This window comes from Gopherus flavomarginatus, chromosome 8 (genome assembly GCF_025201925.1).
Source record: "Gopherus flavomarginatus isolate rGopFla2 chromosome 8, rGopFla2.mat.asm, whole genome shotgun sequence".
In the NCBI taxonomy this organism is placed as follows: domain Eukaryota; kingdom Metazoa; phylum Chordata; order Testudines; family Testudinidae; genus Gopherus; species Gopherus flavomarginatus.
This window is the reverse complement of record NC_066624.1, coordinates 63,948,810-63,975,971: the sequence shown is the minus strand read 5'-3', so window position 1 is coordinate 63,975,971 and position 27,162 is coordinate 63,948,810. Positions and strand designations below refer to the sequence as shown.

Genomic DNA, 27,162 nt, shown 5'->3' with positions numbered 1-27,162 from the left:
TAACAGTCTTGTTCACTCTACTCCCACTCCTGCAGCGAACCATGAAGAAAGCCTTAGGTGTATAACTTGTGCAGAAACCTAGACACTAACTCTGTAGAAAGTGACTGATGGGCAGTATGAGAAATTGAACCATTGAGAAGGAAAAGACTCTGATCCATAGGATACTGTCTAGTGCTTTATTCTGTTTGCTTTAAATATCTCAAAAGGGGAGAGGTTTGAAATATCACTATCACAAATCTTTTTCCCCTGATATTCAGCCTGAGCTTGATCTTTAATCCTATTAATGGCAGTTACATCCCCTTGTACTGCTCATTCTCCTTTCTTTTGTGTTAAGTTTCCCAGTGTCTGAAAGGTTTGATCATATCTGTCTACTTAGGAGTTCTGTGCAATATTTCCTGTTTAGGAGGGAAGCTAAAAATTTTCTCTGTGCATGCTCTCTTCTCCCCCTCCCCCCCAACTCTTATTGCTTTTCTCAGAATTTGTCCTTTTGGCATTTACCTCAGTATCAGAAAGCAGTATTCTGGGTGGGGTCAAGACAGCACTGTAGAGAAGGACAGTTGCCTCCTGCTCTGTCCTGATGCACTTGACTATAAAATCCAAAGTTGTATTATTCTTTACTGCTGTATTGTATTGCAAATGTGGGCCCAGTTTTCTGTCCATAACCCTTAGTTTTCTGTTAACGTTACTGCTTCCTAATGTTCTCTCTCCAACTGAATGTGTTAATCCTTGTTTTTCTTTAGTTTTCCATGTTGAGCTTCATTTTCAATCTTTCTCTGGGGAAGTAGCAAGACTAGTGTGTGTAATAGGAGAAGAAATTCCTGCATATCCACAATCCTGTGCTGGATTTTAAACTCCTGACTTTTGAGTTCATGAGGCTGTCCAGGCCCAAGGTTACAGCACCTCCAATTTTGAACTAAGATTTTATACTTCACCTGTCACTTTAGTTTGAGTCATTTTCTTCCAAAAGTAGTGGTATACAAGAAGCATCTGACTTCTGTTAGAAACAGAAGCTTTGGAGAAGGTTCTTAAGAAAAGTGTAACTCCAGGAACGTAACTTTCCTATTTATTTTGAAATAAGTGATATTAACACTGTACTCAACTTCAGAGAACCAATGGGAACTGGGAATACTAGTTTCAGTATTCACTGTTTATACTCACTTAAGAACTTGGCTTTCATAGGCCCTGCAGATACCTGTTTCATAGTCTGATTAGGAAGACTCAAGTTTTCTCAGATTGTATTATGGCAATTTGTATTCAGGTCCATTGTGAGTAGGGCATTTCCCAGAATATTCAGACATTTGGTAGAGCCAATTGTAGCTCCGATTAGTATGCTGGTTAAGGAAAAAGGATCCACATGCATTCTTGAGTCCAGAATTTTCTAATGTCCTGAGCAGCTTGCCAAGTAAGCAAGAAGACTTCTGCAGAGACGTGGCTTTTGACATTCTACAGACTTAACACATTTGGAAGTACTGACTGATGTGGTCAAAGGATACTCTTTTTCAAAAAGTACTGAAGCCTGAAGATGTGATTGTTAGAGCCCTGTGAAATCTGTGAATATCTGCTTTATATCCATATCCATGGATGCGGATATCCATGGACCACTTTTGTGGATTGGATGTGGATACAAATTTTGTATCAATGGTAGTGATGGCATCAAGATGAAAATAACATGAGGCCTCTTCCAAACTTTGTCCCGTGATTGGTCATATTGGAAAACAAGCTTTCAGTTTTGGTAGTTGAGAGGCCCTTTATCTCTGGCAGGATGTTCAGAGCACCTTAAAGAGATCACCATTTTATGTCTGTTCCGGGGGTGCTTAACAAGAAAAGAGCCTAGCCAGCTGGGGCATGAGCTTATCAGACATCAGTAGAGGGCCTGATGGTTAGAACTGTTTGCTTATCAGCTGTATAATAGGCATGCATCTGGTAGCTTCCAGACTTCTCTGTGAGCTTCAAGCTCTTAGTATTCAATGCAGCAATAGAATAGATCGGCCATGAAGGAATTACAAGGATCAGTGGTTTTTCTGTTGGAATGTGATGTTATCCTGACCTGGACTGAGCAGAGAATCCTCTTGCTGCAGAAGACATTGCATATCAAAGGAAAATCATTGTGGAGATTGTTCAGGCTCCCTCTCCCTGATCTACAGACAGCTGAATACCTAGACGCCTTGTCTATAGGAGAAAATTTAACAGGTTTAATGTAATGTAAATTTAAACCAGTGCAAAAAGCTGAGGTGGCAATCCATTAATTCAAACCAGTCTTATTTTGGTATATTTTGGGTTGTGTAGGAATTGATTTAGGTATTTTGAAATAAAGCCACTTTAAACCAAATGAAGCATGCCTATGTGGAGGTCTGCATTAGTCTAACCAAAGCAGGTTAAAGATCACATTTTAAATTGTAACTTTCTCACGTAGTCAAGGCCCTGAAGTTTTTGGAGTGAGCGTCAAATTTTCCTTCTTACCTGAGGGAAGAACCTCATCCCTTTGGGTAATGAAGAGCAGATGCATGCGCACACATAAAGATGGCCCAAGCAGCTTCTGTATGTTTTCCAGTTTGCTCAACCAGAAGATTCTACAAAGGTTGAAGTCTGGATGAAACCCTAATAATCCCAAATGTAGTAGTGACAGAAATTCCAAAGTTTCATTAAGTTGCTGTAAGAAGGCTGGCTGCCTGCTGTTTTGAGAAGCATTTATGATACAGTAACTCCTCACTTAACATAGTTATGCTCCTGAAAAATGTGACTTTAAGCAAATCTAATTTCCCCATAAGAATTAATGTAAGGGGGGGGTAGATTCCAGGGAAATTTTTTTTGTCAGACAAAAGGCATTATATACATTTTAAATCATTTTAAACAAGCAATTTAAAACTTATAACTATTTTAAAGATACAGTTTAATACAATCATCATTGCTGAGTATGAAGCAATGGGAACATCATTGGTGAGTGTGAAGCAATGGGAGGTGCCCCTGACTTAACCCACACAGGCACCGCCCACTGGCACCGCAGACAAGGAGGCAGAAGGTGCCATAGGCTAGGAGAAGCACGTTTCTCAGCAGCAGCTTCCTCTACTTTGCAAGCACTAGGGCTGGGGGGCTCAACCCTTGGCCTACCCTCTCCAGCCTTTCCCCCAAGCATCCACCCTTAACCCACCTCTTCCCCTCCCCACCTCTTACCCCTTTTCTCCACACACCGTGTCTTCGCTCTTCCACCCTCCCTCCCCTGCCCGTGGCAATCAGCTGGTTTGTGGTGTTCAGGAGGGAGGGAGGAAGAGCAAGCACTCAGTGTGCATGTTCCCCCCTCTCCCCTGCCTTCTGCCCATGGCAATCGGCTGGTTTGCGGTGTTCAGGAGGTGAGGGAGGGGGGAGCCTGCATGCCGAATCCTCACTCTGCCACCCCTCCGCTTCCTGAGCACCGCAAACCAGCTGATTGCTGCGGGCAGGAGGACGGGGGATCAGGGGGAAGGTGCTGATCCACGGGTCTGCCAGTGGGCGGGAGGCACTGGCGGAGTGGGGTGTAAGGGGGCTGATAACAGGGCTACTAGCTGTGGACAAAGCTGGCAGCCAAACGACTAGCGGAGCATTGCACAATTTTAAACGAGCATGTTCTGTGGTGGAGCAGGGGCATAAGATCGAAACAGTGTTAAGTGAGAGGACGATAAGTGGGGAGTTACTGTACTTCAACTATTAATCTTGCTGCATGGTTACTAAGAAGCAAAAGATGAAGTCCTTCAAGGCAAACTTAGAATGTCATTGCTCTATTGGCATCCAAAAACAGAATAACTGCTAAAGCGACAGAGGTCTGTGCTGGTGGGTATAAACTCTGAGGCTTGAAAGAGGAAGTAAGGGATTAGCTGCACGCAATTTGTTTTTAAAAAAGCAGTATAGCAAAATGTTCTCACTTTTTATAAACTGACAAGAAATCTGTTTAGGTTGCAAAGTCAAGCATTCAAAAATTAGGAAACGTCAGCTTGCTAGAGGGGAGGGCGCTTTACCAAAAGTCTCTCTTGGTGGCTTATTTTTCTTCTGGAGAGAGACCCTGCATGGAGCCCCTTAGTTCTATAGTTAGTTTTTGTTCTTGATCAGTGCTTCACTTCCTGTTTTGCCTGGTACATGTGCACATCAGGAGCAGAATGTAATATGCATAGCATAGGCAGTGCTGCTATAATGGAAGAAGGGTGAAAAGCTATGAATTAGAGTTGGGCAAGGGAGATTAAATGAGGGAGGGAGAAACAGCTTAACCATTATTGTACTGTACATCTGGAGTGCAGCATTAATCTCTTTGCAATTAACAAATGAAAATTTGACTTCTTTTTTACAGCATTAAGTTGTATGTCCCAACCAACTGCCCTCCACATTGATTGGAAAAAAGGGTATGAAAAGGACAGGGCCTGATCTTACGTACGTATATGTAAGGGTTGTTCCACGAATATAAAGCCTGGTTTATTGTACAGTTATTAAAGAAAGTAAGATGTGTTGCAGTGATGAACATTGATGGGCACTGTCCTGTCAAAGCAGGAGAGACACTAATGTTGGCTTACTGGGCGTGCTCGCTCCTACATCTGGATCGTCTAAGTTTAAAATCTTGATCCAGTTTTTTAAGCTTGCATTTCAAAGGCATTTTACTCCTCCCTCAGTCAAGCCAGTGATAAAGGTTAAATTGTGACAGTGAAAGATAGTTGATATCTAGTGTCTTTTTGGGGGGGTATGGAGTGGGAAGTAAACTCAGGGTTCCTCCTTTCTGCTGTTTGCTCACTGGCTATTGTTACTCCTGTAACTATCAGAGGAGTGAAGTTCTGGAACAGCCTTCCAAGGGGAGCAGTGGGGACCAAAAAAACAACTGGTTTCAAAAATGGACAGGATAGTATGATTGCCTACAGTGACAGATGGCCCATTCATCTGTGACTGTTCTTAGCAAATAACTTCAACAACCAGAGCTAGGATATCGCATGGGTAGGTCTGAGTTACTACAGAGAATTCTTTTTCAGGTGTTTGGCTAGTGGGTCTCGCCTATATGCTCAGGGTCTAACTGATTGCCATATATGGGGTCAGGAAGGAATTTTTCCCAACTCAGATTGGCAGAGACCCTGGGCTTTTTACCTTCCTCTGTAGTCACTTGCTGGCTTGAACTAGAGCAGAGGTTCTCAAACTTCATTGCACCGTGGCCCCCATCTGATGACAAAAAATACTACATGACCCCCAGGAGGGAGGACTGAAGCCTGAGTCTGCTCAGGCTCCGCTGCCCCAGGCAGGGGGGCCAAAGCCCAAGCCCCACCGCTCTGGGGTTCGGGAGGCCAAAGCTCAAACCCAAAGGCTTCAACCCCAAGTTGGGAGCCTGTAACCTGAGCCCCATCACTCAAAGTTGAAACCCTTGGGCTTTGACCTTGGGTGGTGGGGCTCGAGCTTTGGCTTCAGCTCTGGCCTTGGGCCACAGCAAGTCTAAAGCCAGCACTGGCAACCCCATTAAAATGGGGTTGTGATCCACTCTGGGGTCCCAGTCAACAGTTTGAGAACACCTGAACTTGAGTAAATTCTCTAATTTAAACTCTTAAATCAAGATTTGAGGACTTTGGTAATAGACCCATAATCTCTGGCTCAGTTACTAGAGTGGCTGGGTGAGGTTCTGCAGCCCATGATGTGCAGGAGGTTGGACTGGACTCATGATGGTCTCTTCTGGCCTTAAAGTCAGAATCTAGGCTTGAGAATTTCTGACTTTCTTCTTCAGGCCTGGTCTATGCTACAAAGTTAGGTTGACTTAACTACATTGGTTGAAGCTGTGAAAAATGTGGTTAAGCCAACCTAAGTCCCATTGTAGACGCTGCTAGGTTGATGGAAGAATTTTCTGATTGACCTCACTACTGCTTTTCAGAGAGGCGGACTTACTTCTGAGACAGAAGAACGTCTTCCATTGCTGTAATAAGTGTCAATGCTACAAGAGCAAAGGTGATATCATTTCTAGTGTAGACAACTCTCAGAAGTTACACTCAAACTGTTGAAGGGAAAGGGACAGATAGTCGTGGTCAGTGATCAGAACCTGATTTGGCACACAACTGATCCCTAATAATGGACAAAATCTCAAGATGACAATCACCCAACTGTTGAATACTCTGTGAAAACTAGAGGGAAAATTAACTTGAACAGAAGAGCTAATACTTGAATCCTCTTACCACAGAGTTAAATATTTGACAACTGTGAACATTGTGCAGTGAATATAGCATAGAAAAGCCCTTTTACTTTAGGGTATGGCTACACTACAACACAACTGCAGCACAGCAGTGTAGACACAATAGTGATAGAAGGGGTTTTGTCACTGTGGTGAATCCACTCACTTGAGAGGTGGTAGCTAGGTCGAGAGAGTTCTTCTGTCGCCCTAGCGGTGTCTATTTTCCTGCTTAGTTGAGCTTAATTGTGTGTCTCAGAAGTGTTAATCTTTCATACCCCTGAGAGATATTGCTAGGTCAGTCTAAGTTTTAGGTGTAGACCAGGCCTTAACTGATAATGCTCTGTCTGCTGGGAAATGTGCAGTCAGCTTTCATTAAAGGGGTGAACTGACTTTACTCACTTGCTGAAATTGAGCTGTTAACACACAAGGATACTTTGGACCTCTGTCCTACTCCAGTTGTGTATGACCTACCAGACCATACAGAATGCATTGAATTGAATGATACTTTAAAGGAGCAGACTTTGCTTAAAAATCCTCTGCTTTCACACATTCAATATTTATATTATGGTCCAAAAATATACTTATCTTCATGCATGTCTTATGCACAGTTATTGGATCTGTATTGGTCTTTTGATAGTCCTGTCTGCATGAGAGTTGGGATGGCTGAGTGTAAGGGCAGGAGCCTGGAACATGAATGTTGGGTTCAAGACCTTGCTTCACCATGTGCTTCCTGTGAAACCTGGGCTGAATCATTTACTTTCTCAGTTTCTTTTGGCGTCTGTTCCCCCATCTGAAAAATGGGGTTAATAGCACTTCCTTACCTAACTGTGGTTGTGATTAATGAGTGTGAGGTGCTCAGATACAAGTCATATGTGGCCTATGACCGAATAGCCTGCCCTCTTAAAGGCAGTAGTGCCTTGAGGTTAGCCCATTCCATTGCATGGTGTGGCCTTTTTAGGATTTTGAAATATCCAAGACAGACACACACATGGATGTATGCATCCGACGAAGTGGATATTCACCCATGAAAGCTCATGCTCCAAAAGGTCTGTTAGTCTATAAGGTGCCACAGGATTCTTTGCTGCTTTTGCAGATCCAGACTGACACGGCTACCCCTCTGATACTTGACATGGATGTAGGAGATGTTGATAGAGAGGAAGCAGTACCAGGTACTTGAAAGGAAATCTGTTACTTTGTTTTTAAGGGCATAGGGCTTGGGAGCCTTGCAGAGAGAACAAGTCAAGGCTTCCTTCTTATCCAGCCAGTTGGGGATGAGCTGGGAGAAGAGGACCAGCAATAAATGCCTCTTCCTTCATAGCAGGGCAGACACCAGCAGGAGAAGACTGGCTCACAGAACCCTCTGAGCCTGAGGACTGATTGGGGGAGGTGGAAGAGTTCAGCTGAGGGAGAAGCTGGCTAAGGCCCTACAACTGGCTAACTTCCATCCTAGCTCAAAGAAGGAGAGCTGGGGCTCCTGGGTTAATGAGAAGAGACAGTAACTGCCTGAACTACTCTGCTCCAGGGGTTGGGCTGGGGCTCCTTTTTAAGGAAACTCAGAGGTGAAAGGTAACCCAGAAGGCTTGGGCAATAGGGACCAGCAGGCAGGTTTCAGAGACCTGATTGCCAGAACCACTTTGTGTTTTTGGGGCTTTTTGTCAGGATTTGTTATTCCAAAAGGATAAAAAGGATTGAACTCAGTGAACCACTTGAAGGCTGAGCTGCTTGAACCCTGGGAGAGCCAGAAGACACTGAGGAGGTGCCACACTCACACAGCAGGGAGTGCTACAGGGCAGTCATACCCTGTCACAGTAACTAGGAGAATAGGTAGTGGAGGTGAATTAGTCCATAGTTCAGGGACTGGCAATCTTTGGCATGTGGCCTGCCAGGGTAAGCCCTCTGGCAGGCTGGGCCAGTTTCTTTACCTGCTGCGTCTGCAGGTTTGGCCGATCGCAGCTCCTACTGGCCGCGGTTTGTTGCTCCAGGCCAATGGGAGCTGTGGGAAACAGCTTCGGCCAAGGGATGTGCTGGCCACCCTTCCCACAGCCCCATTGGCCTGAAATGGCGAACCGTGGCCACTGGGAGCTGCAATTGGCCGAACTTGTGGATGCGGCAGGTTAAGAAACTGGCCTGGCCTGCCAGGGGGCTTACCGTGGTGGGCCGAGTGCCAAAGGTTGCTGAGCCCTGCCCTAGTTGGAGCTTGGGAGAAGTGAAGAGGGGACAGTAGTGTATTAAAGTTGTTCATTTGATTACTTTGCCGCCTTCTGATCTGATCCCCTTACTTGACAGGTTAATTTCAGAAGTTTAGGTCAAGTATGATGGCAGCACACTTATACATTTTTTGATCCTTTATCATAAGAACAAACAAGCTGAAGCCATACTTTTAACTTGGTCAGGCTATCTTCCCCTTTTCTTGTGGCTTTGGAGCTGTAACATGATACTTAGTTCAAGGGGGCATCTGACTTTTTCAGAAAGCATTGAGTGCCCACCCTCTGAGAACACTGGTCTACAATTTTTGAGAAGTCGTCTGCTTCAGAGATAAAATGTGATATTTATTATGTATTTTGATGTGCTGAATTCAAATATGACAATTAAAACAACTGGCTACTGTTTCTAAGATATTTAAGTTTTTATATTTTATGTCTATGTATATTGTGTAGATAGTAGTTTTAATCATAAATGTAAACCTAGGTCTTTTCATGTGTTTATGGTTGCTTTACATGATATTTCACCTGTCCTGTTTATGTAACACTTTAAAAATCAGCAAAAGGGTTATATAAATTTATTATGAAACAAAAGGCAAAAAACTATTATGTGCCTAGTTTAGTCCTATTCAGTGTCTACTCGGCTCTTCTTGGCTTGTCTCTTGTATTAATTAAATGGAGCACCTCTTGTCACTGTCCAGCAGTAGTCTGCAAGCATTGATGGGCTCCATTTGCCCTGATAGCCTGCCAGGAGATTCCACTGCTGTAGTCTGGAGCCCAACAGCTCTGCCTTATTCTTGGGTAGTTCCAAATCCCTGACAAGGTTATTCAGTTCACCTTGTGTTATGAGGTGTGGTTCAGAGGAGGAGGATGGGAGAAAATGTGGGTCCTGTGACATTGATGGTTCAGGACCAGAAGTTTCATCCTCTTCCTCTTCCTCGTCTGACTCAAGTGAGAGTGATTCTGGTGCATCAGGAACCAGCAGTCCTTCTCCGTGGGGTACTGGGCGTATAGCTGATGGAATGTTTGGATAATGCACAGTCCACTTTTTCCTCTTTGACACACCTTTCCCAACTGGAGGCACCATGCAGAAGTAACAATTGCTGGTATGATCTGTTGGCTCTCTCCAAATCATTGGCACTGCAAAAGGCATAGATTCCCTTTTCCTGTTCAACCACTGGCGAAGATTTGTTGCACAAGTGTTGCAGCATATGTGTGTGGCCTACCTCTTGTCCTGATCTCCAATTTTGCAGCCAAAATAAAGGTGATAGGCTTTCTTAACCATAGTGGTTATACTGTGCTTTTGTGATGCAAAAGTCACTTCACCACAAACATAGCAGAAGTTATCTGCACTGTTCACACAAATATGAGGCATCTCTGCGCACTTTGGCTAAACGGAAATGTGTCCCTTTGCAAAATCAAACACTGACAAATAAGAGAGCACGACACTGTATGATTTCTAGAGCTGATATAGGGGAATTTGTTCAGCAGAGTGATGTAAGCTTCATTATGATTGCATCATCCATGACTTCTAGGAATAACGTGATGAAATTCATGTCATGTATGACGCAATACCAGCTTCAGATTCCATCATTCATTGTTTTGCCTAAAAAGCAAGTACTGTCCAAACCCAGTCATAGATTTATTCATAGATCCAGTCACAGATGTATTTTAGTCATTTCTGGTTTAAATTGAGATCCCTTCCCTTTATAACTCACTTATCCTCCACCATTCCCAAGTCAAGGGTCGTATGCTACTGGGTCAGTATATATCTTGAAAACTAGAGCCAATCAACAATTTTAAGCATCATTTTCATTGTCAGTGACCCAGAATTAGTACAGTTGGACTACATTTATTTCAGAAGCATTTTGGCTGTAGAGCAGTGGAATCAAGACTCATAGGTCAGAAGGGACCAATATGATCATCTAGTCTGACCTCCCGCACAAGGCAGGCCACAGAACCCCACCCATCCAATTTTATAACAACCCCTAACCCAGGACCGAGTTATTGAAATCCTCAAAATTGGTTTGAAGACCTCAAGCTGCAGAGAATACACCAGCAAGCGACCCGTGCCCCACGCTGCAGGGGAAGGCAAAAAACCTCCAGGGCCCCTGCCAATCCGCCCTGGAGGAAAATTCCTTCCCGACCCCAAATATGGCGATCAGCTAAACCCTGAGCATGTGGGCAAGACTCACCAGCCAGCACCCAAGAAGGAATTCTCTGCAGTAACTCAGTTCCCATCCCATCCAACATCTCCCCGCAGACCATTGAGTAGACCTATCTGGTGATAATCCAAGATCAATTGCCCAAATTAACGATTCTATCATAACATCCCCTCCATATACTTATCAAGTTTTGTCTTAAAGCCAGAAAAGTCTTTTGCCCCTACTACTTCCCTCGGAAGGCTGTTCCAGAACTTCACTCCCCTAATGGTTAGAAACCTTCGTCTAATTTCAAGTCTAAACTTCCTAATATCCAGTTTATACCCATTCGTCCTCGTGCCTACATTAGTACTAAACTTAAATAATTCCTCTCCCTCCCTAACGTTAACCCCCCTGATATATTTATATAGAGCAAGCATATCCCCCCGCAGCCTTCTTTTGGCCAGGCTAAACAAGTCAAGCTCTTTGAGTCTCCTTTCAAAAGGCAGTTTTTCCATTCCTCGGATCATCCTCGTAGCCCGTCTCTGAACCTGTTCCAGTTTGAATTCATCCTTCTTGAACATGGGACACCAGAACTGCACACAGTATTCCAGATGGGGTCTCACCAACGCCTTATATAACGGTACTAACACCTCCTTATCCTTGCTGGAAATACTCCACCTGATGCATCCCAAAATCGCATTTGCTTTTTTAACAGCCGTATCACATTGGCGACTCATAGTCATCCTGCTATCAACCAATACCCCAAGGTCCTTCTCCTCCTCCGTCGCTTCCAACTGATGCGCCCCCAACGTATATCTAAAATTCTTATTATTAATCCCTAAGCGCATGACCTTGCACTTTTCACTATTGTATTTCATCCTATTTCTATTACTCCAGTTTACAAGGTGGTTCAGATCTTCCTGAATAGTATCCCTGTCCTTCTCCGTGTTAGCAATACCCCCAGCTTTGTGTCATCCGCAAACTTTATTAGCACATTCCCGCTGTTTGTGCCAAGGTCAGTAATAAAAAGGTTAAATAAGATCGGTCCCAAAACCGATCCTTGAGGGACTCCACTAGTGACCTCCTTCCAGCCTGACAGTTCACCTTTCAATACGACCTGCTGGAGTCTCCCCTTTAACCAGTTCCTTATCCACCTTACAACTTTCATATTCATCCCCCATCTTTTCCAGTTTAACTAACAGTTCCCCAATTTAACTAACAGTTCCTTCAGGGTGTCTCAAGTAGAGTGTCAAAAAATTGCAGCACCCAGGATTACTAAATCCTAAATTACTAAATCTTGGCCTTTGTAGTCTGACATTTTCACTTTGCATAAAGTCTTTAAAATGCTGAGGCTAATTCTAACAGTGACTTAAAACTTCAGTTGAAAGTTAAAGAAACCAGTTCAAGCAGGAATGTAAAGATACAATCAAATCCTTTCCCAGCAACTCCAAGAAAAAACTTTACATCATTTCCTGCAAACCAACTCCCCAGAACCTTCTACATGCCTCCCCAGGGAACCTAGGCAGACCCATCATATCTGGCCACAGCACTTCTACTGAAGGAATATCAGGATTTACAGAAACCACTCACCACCTCAGATCACTTACCACAGAAAGGGTCAGCTTCCTCCAAAACACTACTAACTCCTTCCAGAAACTCTACAACATTAGCAACCTCCCACAGATTACTATCTGTCACCTCCTTGTACACCACCATCCTTCCCATGATGGCATTGCTGTTCGTCTCATACCTACAAGATAACGTAAAAAAACAAACAAACTTGGAAATCTAGCCTAAGCTCATCACTAGACTCATCCATTTCATTCTCTCACAACAACTTCGCCTTTAAAAATGAATACTTAATACCCATGGCTTTTCCTAAGGTTTGGACTAGATGGCTCCCCCAGTAGCCCAGCCTATTCATGGGCCACCTGGAAGAATTTCTGGAAGAATGCACCATGAAACCAATGATATACACTGAGATAAATCAATGATATTTTCATTCTCTGAACAGATTATCTAAACTCCCTCCATAGATTTCCTCTATAACTTCAACCATCACCCATCCCATCAAACTCTCCAGAACAATCCCACACCAGCGTCAACTTCCTGGACACCATGGTGAGCTTCAACAATGGAACCCTGCAAAGACTATTTATGAGAAACCTATGGATCACCACAATTACGTTCACAGATCCAGCAAACCCTGTCTTCCCCCCGCAACCCACCAACAAATTTACCTACAGCCAGGCACTACAGAATTCTCTCTGAAGAGAGATGTATCTCCCAGATTTCCTTAAAACTGCTTTCACTGAACAAGGACGCTCCAACAGAGAAGTAGATTGCATCATGGAAAAGGGACACCCAAATACACTGAGAACCTCCTTTAATACAGAAAAAGAAAAATAAACCCACTGACCACACACCCTCATCACCTATCACCCCACACTTGAAACCTGTACAAGATATCAGACAATTGCAATCCATACCTCATCCAAGCATCAAATGCCCCAACAACAATGTGAGTGAAACCAGAAAATTCCTGTGCTCTCGAATGAACACTCTCAGAAAAATAACAAGGCAAAAAACACCGTATCCCCTGTGGGTGGGCACTTTTCAGAAACTGACTCCTCCATATCTGACATCTCAATCCTCATCCTCAAAGGAAACCTGTACAACACCTTCAAAAGACAAGTCTGGGAACTTAAATTCATATCTGTTAGACACTAACAGAATTAACATGGAATTAGAGAAACTGGTTTTATAGCTCGTTACAAGACGTTATAACACACCTCGCTGCCTGTTAACCCTTTTTGCCCACTTTAAGTGGTCTTCTACAGCATGTATGAACCCCATATGCTTAATAATCTGTCCCAATTTGTATTGGTTTAGACACTTTGGTTTACTTTCTCCAGACCCAAAGAGCAAGTCTACGAAGCTCAAAGGTGTGTCCCTTCTACCAACAGAAGTTGGTCCAATAAAAGAGATTACCTCACCTATCTTGTCTCATATCCTGGGACCAACATGGCTACAACACTGTTAAGAACCCAAATGCAAATATTATGTTTGCAAATGTTGAGTCTTTCAACCCTGTTTTGGTGTTTGCATCAGTAGTCCTATTGAATACTAAAATAGGAGGAACAGTAGAACAATGAGAATTTAAAAAGTGAAAAATGAGCATTATTAAAGATACTATCAAACTTCCTAAATAAGGGCTTGGAAATAGTTTATTAAACTCTCTCCTAAACAATGGATTAATAAAGATGGCAATTGAATGGTGGGGTTTAATAATTGCTTCTTGTTGCATCTTTAACTGCATGTTTATTGACTATTAACTCCTGGCTCACCATATTATCTTCAAACTTATTTGTAAAGCACATAGCAAATTAGCATTGCATAAGAAAGGAATAGGAAACACAGGAGAGATGTTTTACCCGGAATGGAACTGATGAGACAATAAGTGATATCAGGACATCACACTATGACTGAGAGTTATTTCAGCAATAGTACAGCTTTGCTGGTACTACCATGTCACAAGACTTTTGTAGCTATAGCTGTGTTGGTCACAAATCACACCCGTGACAGATGCAGCTAGCAAAAGATTGTAGTATAGACCAGTGGTTCTCAACTAGGGGGTCCAGGGCTTCAAGCAGGACCAGTGTTGGACTCACTGGGGCCCAGGGCAGAAAGCCTAAGCCATACTGTGCAGGGTTGAAGACCTGGGCCCTGAGCCCCGCTGCCTGGAGTTAAAGCAGAAGCCTGAGCAACTTAGCTTCATGGGGGTCCTTGTGGCATGGGGCCCCAGGCAGTCTCCCTGCTTGCAACCCCTTAATGCTGGCCCTGGCTTTTATATGCAGAAAACAGTTGTTGTGGCATAGGAGGGCCGTGGAGTTTTTATGGCATGTTGAGGGGAGGCCTCAGAAAGAAAGGTTGGGAACCCCTGGTATAGACCTGAAGTGGAAGTAGGGAGCCATTGAACATGAACTTTAAGATCTAACTTTGCATTCTTGAAGTCATGCAAAAGGTTACGGTTTTATAAAGAACCAGTTTTGTCATTTTGAAGCAGAGCATCTTGTGTATCTGTGACTGACTTTAGGAAACTGGTGTATGAGAACAGTCACTTCATGGGCATAGCAACAAGTATAACTTAAATGTTTGAGTTCGAGTGTAGTGGCTTCCCCCACCCCACATCTTGTATTCTAATCAGCATTCTATTTAACTCATTTAATATAAATTATGTAGTGGTTTTTGGAGTCTTAATCCTGTGTACAAACATCTCTATTTAACCCTAATTGTATTAAGGCTGACAAAACTATTTCCTTTTTTTTCTTTGAGGAAGGAGACAAACTTTACCCATACATGCATTGCACTCTGCAGCTAGTAACAAACTTAAATGAACGCTATACAATTACATTACCTAAATGTGAGCATCTGCCTGCCTTTGCCAGTGTGTGTTACTGGATGCATATGGGGCATGTTATGTGAGGTGCCTATATGAAGTCATGTCTGTGAGTACGTGGGGAACTCTTTGGGACCCTTCCTAGTATGTGCACAGATTACGTGGTGGTCAGTTCTGCAATGGCTACAGCCTTATGGGACTTTAATAGATTCCTGTATGGAAGTCTATATACGGTCTTGAGGGCTGGCTGTAAAGAGATGCCCTGGGAGCAGGTAAACTAATTTGGGTTGTATTTGGAGACTGTAAGGGAGGGGACTCATTTAGAACACTTGTCTATTGCTACAAATAACTCTTTGGTCTGTTCTTTCCTCAGCATTCAGTCATCTGTGGAGGACCCTAACCAGAGGCAAGCAAAAAGACAGAGATTAGGTATTGTATTAGTGCTTATCTCACTACTTGTGTAACGTGTGGTGGTTGGTTTTTTAGAGACTAGATCTTTCTCATGTACACAGGAGACCAGAACTTTTGTTTGTATATTTATGAACTTTGAAATAACCTGCTTGGTTTTTCAAACCGCTCCTCCTCCTCACCTGCTCCTTCTAGAAAGGCACTCTACTTCAGGGGTAGGCAACCTATGGCACACGTGCTGAAGGCTGCACGTGAACTGATTTTCAGTGGTAGTCAATGCTTGGGTCCTGGCCACTGGTCCAGGGGGCCCTGCATTTTAATTTAATTTTAAATGAAGCTTCTTAAACATTTTAAAAACCTTATTTACTTTACATACAGCAATAGTTTAGTTATATATTATAGACTTCTAGAAAGAGACCTTCTAAAAATGTTCAAATATATTACTGGCAAGCGAAACCTTAAATTAGCATGAATAAATGAAGACTCGGCACACCACTTCTGAAAGGTTGCTGATCCTTGCTGTGTAGTTGTATAGATGCCCACAAGAGGGGATCATCAGGAGCTAATGGGGCTAAGTCCCACCCATGTTACATCTGCAAGTGGCTGATTTACTGGAGGGTGCTGTACTGCATGCTGCCACTGTGGTGGGGAGAGAAGTCTATGGTGCTGCAGTACACAAAGTGCCACTAGACTTCTGGCCTGAGCGCACAAACTTCAGGAAGCGCAGGGAGGAGGCATAGAGGCTAGAGCATGGCATAAAACTTTGATGCATTTCAAATCCCAATCATATGCTCCTTGCTGCCGCTGTTCTTCATTTCCTGACTCTGAAACAAATAGCATTTAGTTTTAACTGGGTGGGAAAGAATTCTGAGCTGCATGTGGTGAGGGGTGTCTGAGCCTGAGGGGATTTGGGAAGGGATTCTGAGCTGTTGAGGGGCAAGGCAGTTTTCTTTCTAGGGGAGAGAGTTTGGGTGTTTTGGAGCTGGTTGTAGGGAGCCAATGGAGTTAGGAAGCTTCTGAGTTGAGAGCGGGAAAGGCTAGGTTGAGTTCCTGGAGAAAACATTATACATTCAACGTGAGTTGGCAGGGAGGAGGCAGTAGAGTAGAGTTAGATTACAAGAGGAGAGGTTGGGACTAGGAGGGCGTAGCAAAGCTGTCATGGATGGATACACGCTGTCCTTGACAATGAAGTGTTCCATTTCTCCCAAAAAAGGGGAAGGAATGGGGAGAAAGAAGAGGGCACTCTCCTATTTTTGCCTTGCACTTTCCCACTAACCTCCATTAGGTCTCACCAAAATACTTCCCTGTGGTGCCCTTAATACTGACCCATTTTTCAATTAGTCTGCACCCTAGCCTGCATGCAATCTGCAGCTCCACCACTTTTTAGGCACCAGCTGCCACTAGATAGTTAAAACAGAGCAGATATTGTTGCTATCTGAAATAACTTGAGATGGACCTAACTAGTCAGCAATCTCTTATCTGAAAAGATGGAGATGTGGACACTGAAGTCCTTTCTGCTTAAGGTCTACTTCACAGCACAAGTACTGATGAAACTTAAGATCTATCTTTAGTTATTTTGCCTGACAAAGGACATTGCTGTTCTCTCTGAGAATATTGGCTGTCAAGTGGTATCATAAGTTAATGCATTTTTGAGGATTGGAGAGAGCCCTGGGGGAAACCAAAATTATGAAAGGGTCTTTTTTTGTTCCACCACTACTACCCCTCACTTTGAACAGTGTACAAGTCTCCGTAAACAGAGCAAATTGGTATCTAGCAATTTTAACTAGTATCTGTGAACAATACATAGCATGAAACTTCTATGCTTAAATATCATACTCCTATTTTCAGATAAATGCTGACCTCCAAAGTATAACTTAATTTCTGACTTTAAAAAAAACACCCTGTTGTGCTAGAGGATATGGAGCCAAAAATAACAGCTAACCTTGAGGACTACCATCAGGCTGACTGCATGTTGCTTTTGTATTTTCAATAGTACAAAGTCTTTGAAAAGCTTGTCTTCTAGAGTTTAAGGGATTACTGTTTTCCCAGCCAGTCAAGGATACCTGTAAATAAAGCCTGAAAAGGTTGATCATGTTGTGAATAACCTGAAGTGTAAACTATTGCATACAATGATACTGTAGCTGAGAGTGCTTGAATTTAAAAAGTGAAAAAATCCTTCTGTAGACCAAATGTCTTATGGTCATCTTGTTTTTTGTGGTGGTTTTTTAAAGATTATGTTATCGCTAAATTGACGAAGACTGTACAAGGAGTTACCAATCTAATTAAACTGCCATCCCAGCTGACCAGTAGGTATCTGAAGACATCCGTTTGTAATGGAGCTCAAAGTGCCGAATCTACGGATGAGGTTAGTGGGATTCTGGGCATAAGATTGTTTCTAGCTGTAATGTTTGAATACATACAACACAAAATAAATGAATGGGAACAGTCTCCTTAGTGACTGTAGAGTTGGGTTTGGTCAAAGGTCATAAGGGCTAGTGGTGGCCTGTTACTTTTAAAATCATAGGTATTGCCTCATTCAAGTTTGAATCCTCCATTGGAGTACTTGTTGAGACTGAACTTCTGCTGTTTTACTCCTGGACATCTTTACAATATTTTAAATTTACATATTGTACTATCTGTTCTAGCCTCCTACAAATTGTGTTGTGATTTTGCTCTCAAGCTTGTTGTATTTGAAGAGTCCACATGCCTCCTGTCCTGGTAACTAATATGAATAAATATTTCCTGAATAAGTGGCCCTACTAGATACACTAGCTACAGGCATGTAGGTGTACACAACTGGTATTTAGGTGCAAAGTGTACAAAAGCTCCCCTCTACAGTAACTCCTCACTTAACGTTGTAGTTATGTTCCTGAAAAATGCGCCTTTAAGTGAAATGATCCCAATTTCCCCAAAAGAATGAATGTAAATGGTGGGGTGGCAGGTTTGGGTTCCAGGGAAATTTTTTTGCCATACAGTACTATAGTTGGGAGGTGCCTCCACCTTGCCCCACAGAGGCACAGCCCACTGGCACTGGAGTCAATGAGGCAGGCAAGGAGGCTGAAGGTGCTGTAGGCTAGGAGAAGCACGTTGTGCCGCAGCAGAGGCAGCTTCCCCTACTCTGCAAGCACCAGGGGCAGGGGGGTCAACCCTCGGCCCGCTCATGCCCCTCCTCCCCCAAGCTGCTGCTGCTCTCTCTCTCTCCTCCCTCCCCCTTACTCCACATGCCGTGTCCTTGTTCCTCTTCCCTCCACCCCCGCCTCCTGCCCCCAGCAGTCAGCTGGCTTGCAGGGTTCAGGAAGGAGGGGGGAGGAGTGAGGCCACCACACGCAGGCTCACTCTGCCTCCTGAACACAGCAAGGCAGCTGATTGCCGTGGGCAGGAGGGAGATGCGCCGTGTCCTTGCTCCTCCCCCCTCCCTCCTGCCCCTGGCAATCAGCTGGCTTGCGATGTTCAGGAGGCAGGAGGAGCGAGGACTCAGCATGCAGGCTCCCCCTTCCCTTCCCTGCCTCCTACCCGTGGCTAGGGTGACTAGACAGTAAGTGTGAAAAATTGGGATGGGGTTGGGGGTAATAGGAGTCTATATGAGAAACAGTCCCAAAAATCGGGACTGTCCCTATAAAATCGGGACATCTGGTCACCCTACCTGCGGCAATCAGCTGGTTTGCATCGGTCGGGAGGTGGGGGAGGCTGTGTGCTGAGTCCTTGCTCGTGTTCAGGAGGGAGGGGGGAGGAGCAGGGACTTGGCACGCAGCCTCCCCTTCCCTCCCGAATGGTGCAAACCAGCTGATTGCCGCAGGTGAGGAGGGGGAAGGTGCTGATCTGCAGGGTATGCTGGTGGGGGGAAGGCGCTGTGGGGGGGTGGTGGTGTAGGGGAGCTGATAGGGGGATGCCAGCTGACGACAAAGCAGGCAGCCAAACGGCTTTGACTGAAGCACTGCACAACTTTAAATGGAGCATGTTCTGTAATTGAGCAGGGACGTAAGATTGAAACAACGTTAAGCGAGAGGACGTTAAGTGGGGAGTTACTGTACTTAGCTTGCATGTCTGTGAGCTGGACTCTTAGATTTCTAGGTTGGACAATCTGGTTTATAGTCTTCTGCCTTATCAGCGCCAGTAGGGCAATCCAAAGAGACTTAGAATGTTCTAGTCTGTCTTCTAAATAGCATGTAAATTTGCTAGTTTACACAAACATTTTTGTTTTCAAGGAACAAGCTGCTGGTTTTAGGAAGATGTTGTTGTTTGGAGACAATTGAGAGGAATTAAAGGATAGAACTCAGTTCTTTAATTTTATGTGAAGACTACTGTAAAGATTGTTCACTTGCTGTAATTCTAAGTCTTTCAAGGATCAGAAAACCTTTATTCAAGATTATTTCTTATGTAGTAGTACCTCAGGGGATGAGTGTAAAGTCAATGGAGTTTGGAGCAAAAACTCCATTAAGCGAGATTTTTTAAAAGGTGCACATGTGGTCTCTATGGGATCTAAAGGTGTTTTTGTTTTTTTTTTTTTTTAAAAAGACACTTTGTAGAAACTACAGAGACCTATGTTCTGCCAAGATCCAAACCAGTCAGTCTGGGTCACGGGATGAATAGCCTGGTTTAACTCTAATTTGAGTGAGTAGCCTGTGAGATTGCTTTGATCCACATCCAAATTGCATTTAAATGGTTCCTTGTTCTTTTTAAGACTTTTTCAAATTCTTCTGATTCTTCAACTGACAGACTGACAGACTCTGCACCTGGAATAGAAATGCTACAACTGGGTAAGACTGACAAAGCCACCACTTTTTCTTCCTTCCTCTACCTCTCCCTCCCCCATCTACTAAAATGCCAAGCACATGGTATACAGCAGCATTAATACTTTCCACTTGTATGATGCCTCTTGTGTAAGACTTTTAAAGTGCTTTATAATTCTGAATTGGTAAGAGCAGTACCTCTAAAATCTAGAGGATGAACTCTTGCTTTCTTTCCTGCTTCCTTCCATTGCCGCTGACGTCCAGATATTATTGTTGCAGCCATTTCAGCATTAAGTGTTACAGCCTTCTCTTATGATGTGAATCATTCCTGATGGCTGTGCCATTAGTGTAAAGTGTGCCTGGAAAACTTCCTAAGCAGTCTTATGTAATATATGATGAACTTGAAATAGAAAAGCACTAGTCTAATGGAGCAGTTTCTAGTCAGACAAGTGACTTCTTTTGTTGAAGTGGCTGCTGAAAAAGACAGACAATGCTCTAGTGTGATACTTAAAATCTTTTAAGTAAGTTTACATGGTGGCTTAACACATCTAAACTAAAATTCACTTGTTTTTCGTGAGGCTTTTGTAAATACAAACTTCTAAGACTCTATCACTCCCCTCTCACAATTACTAATGTCTGGTACTTTTTTTCATAGATCAGAAAATATCTTGTGGCGCTAGCGTTTGTCCCAGTAAAGAGACAGTACCTATTTCTTGCAGGACTGTGCCTTGCCTGAGGTAAAATTCTTGTGGCTGTCTTATCCTCCCGTCACCCCAAAATTTTTAATCCGTTTATATATAGTAGTGCTTGGCTCTTTCCAAATGTGGAGTATTACCGGGCACTCCGTTGAACTGCACTATTGTCTCCTATCAATGTATTAAACTGTTAAACTTGTACAGCTCGACGCTAAGAAGTAATAAAACTAGTCCAAAAGGAAAGGTTTGGGTAATAAGTATGTAAAGGAATCTGTGAAGCTGGCTTGTCAGCAGTGAGTTCATCTTTAGGAGGAAAAATGTACATCAGACTCTTCAGGTGGGAGGGAAATTGCACACACAAAATAGACCTAGGGCTGGTGAGAGAGAGCCTGGGGAAGAGCTGGGGAGGCAGAGCAGAGAGGTCTGTGGGAACCTTGCAAAGGCCAGAGGTGGCTGGGTGGAGAAGTGGGATCTGGAAGTGTGAAGGGGGAGGGAAGTTATGATTTGTCAGTTCTTGAGCTCTTGGGGACAAAGAAATGGGAGAACTTTGAAGGGGCAAATAAAAAAGGGATGTGTGGGGACAAAAGATTGGAGGCTTTCAGGGAACAAAAATGTCGGAGTTTTGGGAGAAGAGTGCCTGGAATTTGCCGGAGTGTGGAATAGTATCTTGTTGGAGAGAGGTTTTAATTACAATTACAATTACAAATTGGGAAACTTGGTGTAAATTATCCAAGATATAATAAAGGATGGGAGTCACCTGGGCTTTGCATGAGGTCATCTGTTTAGATGACACTACTGGAACACTCTTGATGCCGTTTTCTCCAAGGTTTTAGAGATGGCAATAATTGGAAGGAAATGGGCCAGGATACTGTGTAATACTGCTGTTTGCCTCCCACCCCAAAACGAGGTTGAATAGTGTCCTTGCTGCACTCCTATATAAGATGATGCTAGTTCTACGGTACTGATCCCCGTGTTACACTATTGTGTCCCTGGGAGGAGTTGTTACCATGGGAGTAGGCCTCACGCCAGTACTGAAGCTGATGATATCCATGCTCAAATGGACTGAGAGTCTTCTGAATTGGTTCAAGATTTTGACTACGATGGGCTTGTCTCAGCTAGTGGCTCTCAGCTCTTTGAGCTGCAGTCTGGTCATAGTATTTAGTGCTAAAGAGGAAGCTGTGCTGCTTTTAAGATGGTTTGCAATAGGAAGTTTAAACTGTGAGCTGGCTTAGTGCTCCTAGCTTTTAAACCGAAACATTCCCCAGAAAGCGGAGGGGAGCAGAGTATCAGCATGAAAACCTTTAATGGTAAAGAGGAAAATTCCTAAGGCAGCTATTGTGAATGTGGGGTGCGGGTGGAGACTCCACCAATTATGTGACTAGAGCTCTCTTCTGTGAGGTGTCAGCTGTATGGCATACTTGTAACTATATCACCCAAAATACCTCAGTGGCGTATTGGAACATGGCTTTGGGTAGTTGATGTTTTCAGTCATACTGTAATAGGGTTTAATGAAAGAAGCATATGAGAAAATTAAAGATACAGGGCCATCTGAAGAAGTAGGAAGCACTGTTCTGGGGGGGAGGCATGGCAAAGGAGAAAACATAATCTGGCAGAGCTTGCAGTTCCTGGAGCACCTCTTTTAGCCTGAAGTGTGTGCATGTAATAGAGCTTACAATGGTATGTTGTAAACAGTCTAGTCAGTGTGCATCTCTTAGTCATTGTAAGAGAGATTTCTTGGATTTCTCTATCAAGTGGTGGTTTGCTCTGATTTTTCCACCTGACTGAAAGGCATTCGGAACATCCATACATCCTTATGAGGCTTAAGTCTCTGCCCTCAGCAATGTTTGTATTTTCAAAAATATTGAGATGTAATTTGACTCAAGAAGGTTTAGGTTTTAGTGGTTAATAGTGTAATAGCTCTTCTTAACAGAAACCTCTGCAACACAAGGATGAGTAGCAAACGCCATACCAAATCCATTCCAGAAGGTTCTTTTTCATGGGGATTGCCTGATCAGGAGAACATGGCAGGAGCCACCACTTCAGATGCTGGCAAGCTGGTGAGGAGGCCTCACTGTACTGTGGAAGAGGTGAGTCCAGATAAAGACAGCTTTTGAAATAGGGTCAATTCATTTTTGTCACTTCTGAGTTTATATAATGGGGAGACCTCTGAGTATTGAGATGGCAAGATGTGAAATTGGATACAGTGAAAATGGTTTTTGAAGCATAGTCCTGAGCTGAGAAAATGCCTTGCAGTGAGACTTAAAGCTCCATCTATTTGGCTGATCAAAAACATGATGAAGAGGTGATTTCAGAGTAGAAGTATCTTTATGGGGGAAAACACTAGGTACTAAAAGGCTCTTCAGTGGAGAAAAGCATAACACGAGCCAATGGCCGGAAAACGAAGCCAAACAAAGTCAAACTAGAACTAATTCAGAAACATTTTAAGTCAGGGCAATTAACTGTGGGAACAAACCACCATGGAAAGTTGGGGATTCTCCATCTCTTAATGTCTTCAGATCCAGTCTGAATGCCTTTCTGGAAGATGCTTTTGCCAAACAAGTTATTGGGCTTAATGCAGGGGTAACTGGGTAAAACGTAATGGCCTGTGATGTATGAGAGGTCAGACTAGATGATCTGATGGTCCCTTCTGGCATTAAACATCACTTTTCATAGCATCTTTGGGGTGAGAGCTCACCAAAAGTGGATTCCGCTTTCTCTCAACTCCAGTGAACGTGGCAGTTCCACAACTGGAAATGGTAATGAGGGTGTATATATGTGTTTATCATTGACTTACCTGCATGTAAATGTGATAAGGATGAAAATTTATACTCCTTGCTATAGTGAGCATGAGCCCATTTTCAACTTAACAGCAGCTTTGGTCATGTAGTTCCTGCTTAAATAGGGCTAACAATAAACTTCATGCGCTGTAACAACTGTGTAGTATGCATTAAATTACATACTTCACTTTTTCGTGATAGTGGTTTTAATATGGCTTTTTTTCCTCCCAGGGTGTACAAAGAGAAGAGAGAGAAAAGTACAAACTACTGTTGGAACTAGTAAAGGAAAAATATCCTAGAAACTACTCCACTCCCATAGCTACAAACCACTGCAAGTAATTTCATGTTATATTCCAGCCTTTTTACTAGTAAGAGTGACTTCTTTTGCGAGGCAAGGAGGAACATCAGGTCACTCTTTTAATGCAGCAAAGAATCCTGTGGCACTTTATAGACTAACAGACGTTTTGGAGCATGAGCTTTCGTGGGTGAATACCCACTTCTTCAGATGCATGCATCTGAAGAAGTGGGTATTCACCCACGAAAGCTCATGCTCCAAAACGTCTGTTAGTCTATAAGGTGCCACAGGATTCTTTGCTGCTTTTACAGATCCAGACTAACACGGCTACCCCTCTGATACTCTTTTAATGGGCACTCTGGTTGTTGTCGTTGGAAACATTTGATAAGTTTGTTGCAATCAACAAAGTTCTGTTGATATGATCCAGGACAGATGCTTTGGAACAGACCTTTAAACCTTTTGAAATGCATGCAGTTGTGGATACTAAAGTTTCATCTGTGGCTTTTTTTTTTTTAAATAAAAGACCAACCCAAAATATTCAGCTGAAGTGTAGAAAAGGTGAAGAATCACAAATTGCTGTGAGTGTCTTTCTCCTCCTCCTACCTTTTTTCTGCTTGCTATGTTGTATCTGCACTAGGAAACTTCCTGCTCCTTTTTGGGCACAAGTGCTTCCAGTGATATAATTTCTACTATGAAATCCTATAAAGTGCTATACCACAGTGTTATAGGATTTGGGGACTTATTTTCCCTTCCACTGAATATTTTTTACGAATCTTTATGCTGCTGATGTGGAATGGACATAGGCTGTGAAGGAGCTAATTTTTTGTCTTAACACAGCCTGTTCTGAGGCCTAACTATAGTTTAATGAATACGTGATCTCTTCTGACTTCATAAGAAATTGTCACTTTATAGTTTTTGCAATAATTTTTCAATCTGTGGTAAGGCTGAAAGACCATGACAATCACGCATACAGACCTGAAGTTCTTGAAGGTGACCTGCAAAGGCAGGAAAACTTGTCCATGCCTCTGTGTTGTATGAAGACCTTGAGAGGTCTTTAAAGAGAAGTTCCTTTTCTGAACAGAAATTCAAGTTTTGTCTATCTGTTCTTCTTGGATGCTGAGGCTGTCTGTGAGCTAAGGGTTTGTCTAAACACAAGCTAGTATATTAGTATAAAACAGGAGCAGGAAGTTTCTTCGTGCAGATACAACATAGGAAGCAGAAAAGAGGTAGGAGGAGGAGACAGACACCGACAGCAATTTGCGATTCTTCACCTTTTGTACACTCCTTCTGAATTCTTTGGGTTTTGTTTTATACCAGTATAGTTAAGTGAAGGTGGCGCATATCCTAGTGTGGACACATTTATAAAGGTTAGTTTGTGCTTAGACCAGTATAGCTGCTTTTTCTTATGAGAGGGAAAATAAACTATATCCGTCTAAGTACACTTTATACCCTCATAACTGCATCTACACTAAGGCGTGGTACTACTATAACAAATTAGTAAAAACCCAAGGAGTACCTTAATGCTCTAGAACTCGGACTTCTCTAAGATCACAGTAACAAATCCAGACTTCCTTCTTTTGCTGTTGGAGAAATTAATATGTATATTGTACAGACAACTGCAAATTAAAAGAAAAGAAATGTTTGATTAGTTCTGATGTATTTAAACGATGCAGAAAACAGTATTTCAAATGATATAATGGAATACTTAATTCCTGTTCTCTGGACCTTTAACTTCGCCAAGTGAGCAGGCCACTGAAGATGGTCAGAAGTCTCTCTCCTTTTTTTTATGAGACCTTTAGCTTAGGGTATGTCTGCACTTAAACTGCTAGAATGTCACAGCTGCAGTGCTTGCTGCGCAGACATTGTCTACACTGGTGGGAGAACAGGGCATGATGAAAACATCTTGTCATACAAAAGGAAACAGAATGGCTACTCAATAAAATAATACTAAGCCTGTTTAAAAGAGATACTATTTCACATACTATGTAAAAAGCCTGTGGAATTTGCTGTCTGTCAGAATTGAAGTCTGCGTGCCGTCCTCTCCCCCTTTTTTTATTAGAGTGGACATTCACTCTTGGCATAGTGAAAAGTAATATGCATCAGGATGTAAATGTTGCACAATTGACTAGTTCCTTTTTTCCTGTGTGTGTGTGTGTGTGTGTGTGTTTAAGCACTGCTGGAGCTGGAATATTTCCATTAATACATCAGTTGGCCCATTCTGGTTTACCAAATTCTGTTGCTTTAACAGTGATCACTTCTAGCATTCTGTACCACATGGTTGTGTAGGAGCTATAATCCATTCCTTTAGAGGATTCCATACAGTGGTGACTGACAAATAGGATATGTATGGGCTCCTTTGAAAGAAATTCTGACACTTTTTTTTCCCTAAATCTGTACCAAAGTTCTCAAGGTTGCCTCAAGGAGCCAGTGAAGACTGGTGGCCACATGGAAGAAAAATATGGAGTGAGAATGCCTCCATTTGTTACACTAAGGAATGGTGAGTGTGTGTATGTATCACATACATATATTGCAGTAAGTGCAGATAGACATAATCAAGGTGGGCTTATTCTCCTCAATGAGTCTTTTAAATGAATGCGGAGTTAAGTTTGCAGCAGTGAAGTTGCAGAGGTTGAGACCGATACCTTAATTGTGCTTTTCTGCATGTATTAAGTTTTTAATTATATCAGACTTGTCTATATGCAGTACATTAGCCTTTAATAGTCCCATCATGTCATATATAAATACATGCAAAAATATGGAAGCATCCATGTCAAAAGTTGTTACACCTCTGTTTGCTATTACGATAAAAGTTGTTACTTCTGTTTATCTATCTTCCTGTACAGAACAGCTCGTCTAACAAGTTGAAAGACATAATGCTTAACTTTAAGGCCCTTGTACTATGCTGGGTGGGCCAATTAAAATTATTGCTTTAGGAAGGGTTGGTGGGATGTTGCCTAGGCTGTACTCAGTAAGGGTGGTGAAACGCTGACCTCCACTGAGGAGATCGTCAAGAGGTGGAAAAAGCACTTTGAGGACCTCTTCAATACAATGGAACAAGATTAGTACTAGCAGTTGGGTCCTGGAGATTATCCATCAGAGATACTCCATACAGTTTCTCTCCTCCTTTCCTCACAAACCCCCTTTCCAGTTGCCATCCTGTGACCCACTCACTAATTGATTCTTGCCTCAGTACCTAGAGAGAGAGTTCTACTCCCCATATTTCCTAATTCTCTTCCTCCCTGCCCCCCCGCCTCCCCTCAAAAAAAATGGAGGGTGAAGACCCATCCTGGACCTTCAACAACTCAACGTCTTTATCAGCTGACATTCAGGATGATTATTCAGCAAGGGATGTGGTT

General features: G+C 42.9%; 1 protein-coding gene across 2 annotated transcripts in view; it reads left to right on the top strand.

Moving 5' to 3' along the window:
* Positions 1-27,162, top strand: part of SENP2 (SUMO specific peptidase 2) — a 47,738-nt gene that overhangs the window by 1,701 nt on the left and 18,875 nt on the right. The window contains exons 1-8 of one of the 2 annotated variants that reach the window (XM_050965507.1): positions 4,355-4,395; positions 15,275-15,330; positions 17,541-17,674; positions 19,991-20,066; positions 20,695-20,776; positions 22,665-22,821; positions 23,743-23,846; positions 26,209-26,303. In XM_050965507.1, coding sequence (XP_050821464.1) covers positions 4,370-4,395; positions 15,275-15,330; positions 17,541-17,674; positions 19,991-20,066; positions 20,695-20,776; positions 22,665-22,821; positions 23,743-23,846; positions 26,209-26,303 — 730 coding nt within the window. In that variant the 5' untranslated portion in view covers positions 4,355-4,369. Of the gene's footprint in view, positions 1-4,354; positions 4,396-15,274; positions 15,331-17,540; positions 17,675-19,990; positions 20,067-20,694; positions 20,777-22,664; positions 22,822-23,742; positions 23,847-26,208; positions 26,304-27,162 lie in introns of those variants that run through there. The other variant, XM_050965506.1, reaches the window with a different exon arrangement.